The sequence below is a fragment of the Manis javanica genome, chromosome 11 (genome assembly GCF_040802235.1).
Source record: "Manis javanica isolate MJ-LG chromosome 11, MJ_LKY, whole genome shotgun sequence".
NCBI classification, from domain to species: domain Eukaryota; kingdom Metazoa; phylum Chordata; class Mammalia; order Pholidota; family Manidae; genus Manis; species Manis javanica.
Window position 1 is genome coordinate 23,615,684 of NC_133166.1, and position 10,860 is coordinate 23,626,543.

Genomic DNA, 10,860 nt, shown 5'->3' on the forward strand with positions numbered 1-10,860 from the left:
CACAACAACTACTTTAAAAAACTTATTTCAGGTTTGTGTTCCCATAACCTGAAACTATAAATTCAACAGATTATCCCCACTCATCCCCAGTCATGACCCAGGCCTCCCAGCATCAGCTGAGAGTCTTATGTAGCATGACATCGAATCTACCAGAAAAGAAGCACTCATTGCCCCCCGACCAGCTCTGCCACATACATATATGTGGCCTTGGACACCTTTGGTGAAAGACGCAAAAGTGACAGTGACTCTGAATTCCTCCATCTCTCTCCCCTTCAGCAAGTCTTGCCACTTCAACTCCAGCATCTCGCTCTCATCTGTCCTCTACCCCACCTGTCCACAGCCACACTCTTCTCCAGGCTCTGGTCCTCTCCTCAAATCACCTACTAGGTGGCCCTCCATGTCCACCCTTGCTCCATCCTGCCCTCATCCATGGAGTGAGAGAGGACTGCTTTTAACTGAAATCTACTCTAACAGGTAGCATGTAAATTAATTCAACTATGTCCAAATAGCCTGCTCTATTTTTCTCCTGTGAATCACATGGAGTTTGGTGCCACTGATAATTACTATAGGACATATGTTTCACTCTCCAAAAAGACACATCCTTGGACTTATTTTAAGAGGATCCATGTGAACAATGAACACTTTTAAGTTTTAATGAAATTCTCAGTATGAAAGAATGCTTTTCTCTGTGCAATTCTTATGGCTTGAACAATAAGGCACCAAGTAGCTTATAGTGTAGCATCCTTCCCCTGACTCTGACTATAATAACGATCTGGTCCTACCAGAAAATTCTGAAATTCTCTCTACTTAACACTGTACATTCATTAAACCATTGGTTTTCTGACAAAACAATAGTGGTCATGAGTCAATATTGGTGGGAAATATTAATAAGTCTCTAAAAAAGTAGCTCATTTGACCCACATACCCATTTGGTCTCTGGACATTTTAAATTTCTCAATGAGCTATTTATAGATTTATAGTTTGGCAAAATGATTTCACACAGTTTTCCAATCTCATGGATAAAATGGTACCGCAGTGCTCTGCATGTTTTCTCACTGAACCAAAGCCTTTCCCTGCACACAGGCCCCAGTGCTATTTCTGTGGCTAAAATTTCTAATCTTAGAAAAGATTATCCCTACCAGGGAATCCCTCTCAAAATTTATTATGATTGGGGAACTCACTTACTGGTCAGGTGTTTTGACCAGTCTGTGCTAACTGGTCTTACCTCGCATTCATTGTGGATGACATCCTCAATCCTCAGGGTTAGTTGAATGTATCAGTGGCACTGCCAAGACCCAATCAGCCAAATGTGTACAGACCCTCCAGATGTCTCAGCCAGAAAGACTGCCGTTAGTCCTGAGTCCCAGACCTACTGCTCTGGATGCCATAGACACCCACACCCTGGGACAGCCAAGGACATTGACGCACTTACCCCCCAACTCCGTTTGACTCACAACTCAGAAGGAGATATTTCAATATTGTAAAGGCCCATTTCCTTTTATTAAAAATAGCCATGCTTTGGTAGAGCAGTCTTTTCACAATGTACTTCCAGAACATGATGACCTTAAGTGTCACAAATAAACTAGAGATTTTGTTTATTGGGAAGACACCTCCAGAGAGACTCTTCAACCCAGCTGGGAAGGTCCTCATCAGGAACCATTCACCAACTGCTGTGCTGCCAAACTCCAGGAAAAAGACTCTGTGTTCACATCACATAGCTAAAGAAAGTATCAGACCTTGACTGGGCCTGCACTCCATCTGGTGACCTGACAATAACGATTCCCCAGAACTGAATCGCACCCTGTGTGCCATTTCTTGCTGCTTCTCTCTCTGTCATGGACAGAAAAGGCCCTTGTCTGTACTCCCCAAACCCTGGGGAAAGGGGAAGACTCTTCTTTGGATTGTGGCCTTTTGGAAATAGCTTCATCAAGATCCTTTGAGCCTTTGAAGGTTTAGAAAGCCCAGAATTCACAAAAGTCTTCTTTCATCTGAACTTTGATTCTATGATATGAGTTATAAGAAAAATGTGCTTGGCCACTCAGAGGACCAAAATAGATTTCTCAGGCATAGTTGGTCTCCATCAGCAGTTCCTGGAAAGGCTTCAAAGCCATGAAGGTCAAATGGGTGTCTTGTTAATGGAGAGACTTTGGACCCCACCCAAGGGTGGTGCTGGTTGCCAGGTGACCAACCATAAATCTATTAGAGGGTGGCATCTCTCAACCCCAATCCCCAACCCCTGGGAGGAGAGAGGGGAGAAGAGGTTCATCAGCCAGTGGCCAATGACTTAGACAGTCATGACTATGCAATGAAGCCCTCACAAAAACCTGAAAAAAGCATTTTCCTATCTCTTTTGCAACCTGCTTCTCTTTTGGGAAGAGCTTCCAGCTAGGAAGCAAGTGCCACCGAGCCAGGCCCCAAGCTCCACAAAGACAGAAGCTCCTTTATTTGGGACTTTGCTCTATGTATCTCTTCATCTGGCTATAAAGTTGTATCCTTTACAGGATGCTCTATTAAACTGGTAAATGTGTTTTCCTGAGTTCTGTGAGCCATTATAGCAAGTTAATCAAACCTAGGAGGCTATCTTAGGAACCTCTGATTTAGAGCTGTTCAGTCAGAAGCACAGGTAACAGCCTTGGGCTTGTAACTGGCATCTGGGGAGGGGAGATATGGGGGAGGGAAATAAAGGGCATTCTTATAGGACTAGGCCCTTAACCTGGGGAATCTGGTGCTGTCTCTGGGCAGGTAGTGCCAGAATTGAGTTGAATTCTCAGACACCCTGCTAGTGAATTGGGGCCAGGAACTCAAACGGAGGTTCTTATCCAAATTCATCATCTCTGAAAGTGCAACCTTATAGGCTATACCATTGATAAGACAATTGGTTCCAAACAATTCTTTAAAGATAACAATACTGCATCTTTTGAAGTTTTGCTATTCTTGCAAAAAGTTGGTCAACTATTTACTTCATTTTATCCCTGTACTGAATCTACCCAGATGTGCTCAGTTAATGACTCTCATTGTGCTCTTGTGGTATTCATTCACTATTCTGCTTTCGTGGTTGCTTTTAAGCAAGGACTTTCAGGAAGCATATATGACTCCAACCTTGCTTCTGTAGGGAGACCTTTTCGAGCTTACGTCAAAGTTAGTGCCAGTAAATATATTCAATTGGCTACTTTCAGACTAGAGTTGCATTTTAGGACCACTGTGAATTTGAAATTGTCATGTTACTTACCTTTTTTCTGTTTTATATAATTATTTTAAGCTTTTTCTGTTTTTGTTTGTTAAACATTTGTAAAAGTGATGTACCCAATATAACGTGATGTCCAGTGTTTTATGATCTTGAAAAACATGAACTATAGATAGGAAGTGACTGAAGAGTCCTCCCTCCTAAATCAAACCTGACCTAAGTGGTTTCCAACTGCTATGCCCTTTCCCTCTGACATAGGACATGACAACCAGCAAAGTTCCTTCCCGACACTAAGGGACAAAACCACTACACAGAGAAATCCTTGACTTGATTAGTGATGCCTTTGGAGAAAGATTTTGCCCAAAAAGGGTGAATGTGAAAGTAATTAAGGGAAACCTCGCTGACATGGCGTCAGGAGGCCTGTGGGAAAAGCTCTCATGCCCATTCACTACTCCTAAATCTCCCCATCAGAAAAGACAGACAACATACTGTTTTAGCTGCTTTACTGCCCAACAGGAAGAAAAAGGATTCCACTTTCCAGCACCCAGCTACAGCCCAGGCACTGAGAGACTGTCACAGTTCAGCCAATGAGAAACCACCATATGTGGGACTTAACAGTTGAATCCAATGGACTTTGTGCTTAGAAACAGCTGTTCTAACTTGGCCCCTTCCTCTGTAAAAGAGTGTTCCCCTCCTTTGTTTTCCAGACATGTCTATGATTCTGCTGTAACTTGAAGGTCCCAGATTGCAATTCCTGCTATACCTGAATAAACCTGTTTATGCTGGTAAGATGATTGTTTTATTTTTAAGGTTAACAATATATATGGCGTTTAGAGGAAAGGGCTTTGAAGACACTACTCACAGGATATACATAATCATCAGAGTTCATGCACAAGTTCTCACTGATGAAGGAGTCCAAGCTTATGAAGATCTTCAGTAGAAGCAGGCCGTGTGAAGAAAGCTCTTTCCTGCTTCTCCTCCACTGCCAAGAGCAGCTTATCCAGACTGTCTTTCATGTCTACCAGCTGGAGGCACTGGCAGAGCTCACAGGTGGGGCAGCCTCCAAGGGCACCTTGACACATGCACAGGCTGGGAGGTCGCCTGTCCTCTGGCACACAGGTCTTCCACCACTTTGTCATAGATGCTCTCCTCACAGGTAAAGATGACAACGAAGCTTTCACTGCACTCTTGAAATAGTTCTGGGTGGAGCTGCATTCTCTCATTTCACCCCAAGAGGTGTAGGATTCCATTCCTGCTAGTGTTCCCTGTCTCTCATGAGAAGGTCATTGTACATCTGTTTACATGTCGTGGAGAAATTGTGAAACACAGGGAGGTTGGGTGTCAGTCCTGGCAGCCTCAGGCAAGATCCAGTTGGAAAGGCCGGGCACATAACCCTGTCTTCCTGAGAATGCGGTGGGCTTCCATGCTCCTTTGTGTTACTCATACATCACCGCCAGGCTGAGTAGGGATGAGGACATGACGGCGGCCACTTGGGACTCAGTGAGACGCCTGGGCTTCAGTGATACAAAGACTCAGAAGGCAAGGGGCTCACCACCTGGTACAGCTCTTCCAGCTACTAGCAAAGTGTCACAGAACAGAACTGGCCTTACATTCACCCACCTTCATGGAGTGAGAGGAGACTTCCAGGACTTCCTGATTGATCCCATTATGATATCAGCTCCACCCAGAGGGCCTAATCTAATCATGAAAATAGACATGGTGATTAAGTCACCTAAAACTCTAATTCTCAGCAAAGGTGTTACTCACCAGTGGGAGCATTTTGAAATCCAGAGTTAGCCCTGTGGGTTCACTTTTGTATAAGGTGCTATGATACTAGCCAAGAGAACTAGGCTGCTTGGAAACTTGTCACTGGCCTCTCCAACGAATTAATCAAGGTGATTAAGTCACCCAAACTACTAAATCTCAACAAGGGTTTGGCCACCCTGTTGGGAGCATTTTTGAAATGTATAGCTGTGGGTTTACATGGTGAAGGAGGTCTGAGAAAGATAGTGACCAAGTAAACTAGCCTAACTATTAAGCATGTCACTTCTCTGTGATGTGTTGTTCATGAATTGGTTGGAAATTCTATTTAACAAGTTTGAAACTACATTTAATTCAATAATACATATAATTACAAGTATTATTGCACTTTAATATATATTTGAATTTTCAAGCAATGTAACTGTGTAAATTGGAGTTACATAGGAAGAGTGTATGTAAGCCCAAATATTCACAGAATCATTCACCAATACAAACAGATCACACTCTGTACAACATCCCTGCAGAGTACATTAGGAGCTGTAATACAGCATTTTCTGCATTTGATACTCCTAAAATCATGATTTTCAAGGACACCAAGGAACTGAAGCGTCTGCCAACTTTCTATGCCTTCAAGTACAGCTTTGAATATTTCCATACTAAAATACATTATTATTCCCTCCTCTTCTACTTTTCACAATACTTTAAGAAGGAAGTTTATTAGCTCTTTAAATTTTTGGTAGAATTCAGCTGTGAAGCCATATGATAGGAACATTTGTTGGTTGGGAAATTTTTTATTACCAATTCAATTTTATTACTGATAATTGGTCTATTCAGATTTTTTATTCTTTCTGGATCAGTCTTGAAAGGTTCTATTTTTTTAGGAATTTGTCCATTGCTTCTAGGTTGTCTAATTAATTGCATATAACTTTGCATAATGTCCTCTAATAATTTTTTGTAGTTCTGTGGTATCCATTGTGACTATTCCTTCTTTGTTTCTGATTTTGTTTGCGTACTCTCTTTTTTTTCTTGATAAGTCTGGCTAGAGGTTTATGTATTTTGTGTATTTTCTCAGAAAACCAGCTCCTGGTTTCATTGATTTTCTTCTCTTGTTTTATTATTCTCTATTTTATTTATTTCTGCTCTGATCTTTATTATGTCCTTCCTTCTACTAACTTTGGGTTTCATTTGTTCTTCATTTACTAGTTTCTTTAATTGTGAGTTTAGACCGTTTATTTGGGATTATTCTTGTTTCTTGAGGTAAGCTTGTATGGCTATGTACTTCCCTCTTAGTACACTTTTGCAGTGTCCCACGAATTTTTGACTGTTGAATTTTTGTTTTCATTTGTCTCAATGTATGGGTTAACTTCTGTTTTAATTTGTTCATTGATCTATGGATTATTTACAAGCATGCTGTTAGCCTCTATATATTTGTGGGCTCTTTTAGTTTTCCTTGTGTAATTTATTCTTAGTTTCATACCATTGTGGTCTGAGAAACTGCTTGATACAATTTCCATCTTTTTTGAATTTATTGAGGCTCTTTTTGTGGCCTAGTATGTGATCTATTTTGGAAAATGTTCCATGTACACTTCAGAAGAATGTGTATCCTGTTGCTTTTGCGTGGAATTATCTGTAGATATCTGTTAAGTCCATTTGACCTAAAGTATTGTTCAGAGCCTCTGTTCCCTTATTTATTTTCTGTCTGGTTGATCTATTGATGTGAGTGCTGTGTTAAAGTCCCCTAAAATGAAGGTGTTGCAATCTGTCTCCCCCTTTAATTATGTTAGTATTTGTTTTATATATTTAGGTGCTCCTATGTTGGGTGCATAGGTACTTACAATGGTTATATCCTCTTGTTGGACTGACCCCTTATAATTATATAATGTCCTTCTTTGTTATCCTTCAAGGTTCTCCATCCATAAAAACATTGTAAATAGTCTATTAAGCTATCAGATCACATCCAAAGATCATGCTCGTCAAGGAAGTCTATGTTCGTCATGCATCCAGGCTCAAAACACTTTTCCATTGAAATCCCAAAGAGTTTATGAAAGTGCATTCATTAGTGTGATAATTTGATTATTATCTTTCTTCCCCACTGGATTGAAGTATCCTGAGAGCAGGGATTGTGAGTGTTTTTGTTTAACAATGTTACCTATACTTAGCATAATGTCATGCCCATAATAGTCATTCAATAAATATTTGTTGTGTTAATTAATTAAAAGTAAAGACAAAAAGTTTAAAAAAACCCTGACCAGTTGAAGTAGCACATAAGTCTCTTTAACAAAAATTTAGAATAGATTATTAATAAAACTCAATTACTTGAGTATCTCTGTAACAGAAACCTTGTCAGCAGGAATTGATTAAACGACTTCCGTTAATGTTTTGACACTTTGATGATACTGCCAGTTTCCAAAATGTGAGTCTAATTGTATCTCTGGAGCTGATGATCTGTCTCTAGGCCTTGGGAAAATTACCTTTGAAAGTGAAATCAGCCAAAGGGAGAAATAAAGTGGGGGAAATCCATTTATTACCTACAACCAATCATCTTAAGTATAGGGTTATGTAGGTGACTGTGTTGTTCTGGATCTGGCATTCTTTGTCAACTAGGTTTATTTACACTTCGAGGTCTGTCATCAGCCCTGGTTACAAAGTTACTTGATTAAGGAGCAGGAAGAAGAGGAAAAAAACAGCATACAGTTTAATTATAAGAATAAGCTGGGCTTTTTGCAGCCTAAATATATTTCACAAGGCCTGATCTAATTGATACAATGAACACACAGGCTGTGCTCTGATATTTTTCTTTATCTTGGAAATATCCGGGCATTCTAAGTTACTGCTGGCCTTTGAAACTCATTAACTCATTAACTCTGTGAATCTTTTCTGGCTCTCTGGCTTTATCTGGTTAATTTTTTGATTTCTTTTAGTGGGCTTTACTGGCTTTATTCTCTCTTCACCCTGTTTATGTCTATTATTTTTGCTTAACAGTTTCACCACTCAGGAGCTGGCTGTAATAAGGCAGCACTCTAGAGCATCACAGATTCCCCTGTAGTCACCAAGGGAGGCCAACCAAAAACGTGCCACTGGGGCATACTGACTTTGAATTAAAGTGACTGGAGACCCATCCAGTGCAGGAGGAATATTCTTGTCTGTTACCCCACTCAAATCAGGAAATAAGTCTCCTAGGTGAAAGTTACTTTCCCTGTACTGGGAAGTAAAGAGACATCATTGACCGGATATATGGAATTTAGAACCCCAGAATGCTGCAAAATCAAATATTGTTACTTTTTTACTAATTTACTAATGCTCACTGGAATCCTTACTAGGGGAAGATCCCAAACATAGGTTTTCTTTGTCCTTTCAAGTCCTCACAGATTTATTGTCTCTTTGTCTAAAATGTATAAAAACTGCCTGACTTGGTCATTACTTTGGGTCACAATTTCATGATTCGGCCTCTGTGTACACATACTTAAACTTTGGTTATTTCCCCTGTTTATCTGTCTCAAGTCAATTTGATTCTTAGACCTGCCAGAAGAACCATGATGGCTAAAGGAAAATTCTCCCTGCCCAAAAGCTGCTTTCCCTTGCCTAAGACTCAGTGTCATACCAGAAGAATTATCTTTGGTCAAGAATAGGAACCCAACCTCCAGTATCCATGACAAGTGTTGCACAGAAAATTCCCTTTTCAGGGACTGACACTTACTCATATGGTCCTCTCATAGTTAGTGATGTAAGTCATGGACATATTAGGTGAAGGTACATGACAAACTGCTGATTAATATCCTTTTTTTATAAATATAGACAGATCACATTAGTGTCTGTCTATATTTATGGATATATTCATGTAATTTTTAGGTAGCTTCACAAGGATACATAAAGACACATAGAGAAAAATATGGAAGGATACACACCAAATTAGTAACCAATCTAATGGTTATTTTTAGTGAATTCTTCTTTCCCCTGATTTACTAAAGTCTAATTAACAGATAAAACTTGCATTTATTTAAGGTGTACATCATGATGTTTTGATATATGTATACATATATCAAATATGAAATGACAACCACAAGTAAGCTAATTACCTATTCATCACATTCATAGTTACCATTCATGTATAGGTGATAAGAACAATTAAGATCAAATCTCTCAGCAAATTTCAAATGTATGATACAGTATTATTAACTATAATTACTATTTTGTCCACTAGATCACCAGAAATTATTCATCTTGCATAACTGAAACACTGTATGTATGTGATTTGTAAGTGGTTGTTCAGGGATGTCACAGGATGTCTCAGAGGGTGAAAATTCAGTAAGGAATAACTGAACAAATTCCAAGGCCAGGGCACTGTTCTCATTTGATCTATTACCAAAATAAGGTTGATAACATGGAGGCTACATGATTTTGGAAACTCAATTGTCTGGCCACAGGTTCTGTGCAGGAACTAGATTGCTGAGTCAAGCATGACACTGCTCTCTCTATTGCTTTGGCAGTAGAAGATCCAAGTCCTATAACCTCCCTGGTGAACTTGCTCCAGAAACAGAATTCACTGAGCTATTTCCTAGTGTTTCAGCTTCCTAGTACTATTCCCACCTATCACTTCTAAAGATCACATCATGGATGGCTAGAGATGCTGAAAACTCTGTTTCTCTTCCAAAGTTACTTCTGCTTTGGAAAAAATATGTGAGCCACCTGCTCTCGGATTTGTTTGGTCTTGATCCCATAAACGATGGGATTCAGTATCAGTGGAACCAGAATGCAGACATTAGCCAACAAGACAGTTGTGGATATGAGGTGGAATGTGGCGTCCAAACCGCTGAGTAAGGGTTATGAAGATCGCAGGCCCATAAAAAAGGATGATGATGCAGACATGTGAGCCACATGTGTTGAGAGCTTTGTGGTGAGTATCTTGGGAAGGCATGTGGGAGACAGCATGGAGAATCACTAGATAGGAAACAAAAATTAGCAGGACATCTAAGACCACTGTTGACATTATGACAAAAAGTCCATACCAGATGTTCACTCGAATGTCATTACAAGCATATTTGGCCAAACCAATGTGTTGACAGAAGGTATGTGGAATGATATTGTTTTGGCAGAAAGTCAACCTTTTTAAAAGAAATATGATTGGGAAAATTGTACAATAACTTCTGAGAAAGACTGTCACACCAATTTTCTGAATCAGCGCATGTGTAAGAATAGTGGTGTACCTCAGTGGGTAGCATATGGCAATGAAGCGGTCAAAGGCCATCACCAGCAAGATCCCTGACTCAGACATGAAGGAGCAGTGGATGATGAAGAATTGGGCAATGCAGCGATCCAGGGAGATCTCCCCAGCATGGAACCAGAAGATGGCCAGGGCCTGAGGCACTGTGCATATGGAGAGGACAATGTCTGCTCCGGCCAGCAAGCAGAGGAAGAGGTACATGGGCTCATGGAGGCTGCGCTTTGTGAGGATGATGCAGATGAGCAGGCTGTTCCCAAGGAGAGTGATGACGTAGGAAATGAGGAAGGGGATGGAAATCCACATGTGCTGGTACTCAAGGCCAGGGATGCCCAGCAAGCGGAAGACTGTGTGGCTGACATCAGTGTGGTTTAAGGTAGTCATACTTTGGAGACCATCAGAGACATCACCCACTATTCACAGTGAGAAGAAAATACAGATTTTCTCAAAGAGTTCTGTGTGAAGTCACAAAGAGTCTTTGACATATCTCACACTCTCCATTTTCTTTGAACATGCAGATAAGAAATTTAAAAAGTCAACAGGTTATTTTCTCAACCTCAACCAGTAATAGTCTAATTAAAAGACATATATAACTCCAGCTAATAAAATTAAACATATTACTGTATGTATTTCTCCTACAAACAGAGGATTATTAATACACAAATGAAATCATTATATGTAACATATATATATGTTC

General features: G+C 40.1%; 1 protein-coding gene and 1 pseudogene across 1 annotated transcript; both read right to left on the bottom strand.

The window, feature by feature from the left end:
• Positions 1-4,117: 4,117 nt before the first annotated feature.
• On the bottom strand, positions 4,118-4,609 carry LOC140844181 (RNA polymerase II subunit A C-terminal domain phosphatase SSU72 like protein 5-like; annotated as a pseudogene).
• A 5,095-nt stretch (positions 4,610-9,704) lies between these two features.
• On the bottom strand, positions 9,705-10,547 carry LOC108398682 (olfactory receptor 52B4-like). The gene has a single exon (XM_017662842.3). It carries the CDS (start codon positions 10,545-10,547, stop codon positions 9,705-9,707), a length of 843 nt encoding a protein of 280 aa, XP_017518331.3.
• Positions 10,548-10,860: the final 313 nt, after the last annotated feature.

What these genes read in the sequence shown, in the direction of transcription:
- LOC108398682 (XM_017662842.3), bottom strand. Translation starts at nt 10,547, where the DNA reads ATGACTACCTTAAACCACACTGATGTCAGCCACACAGTCTTCCGCTTG.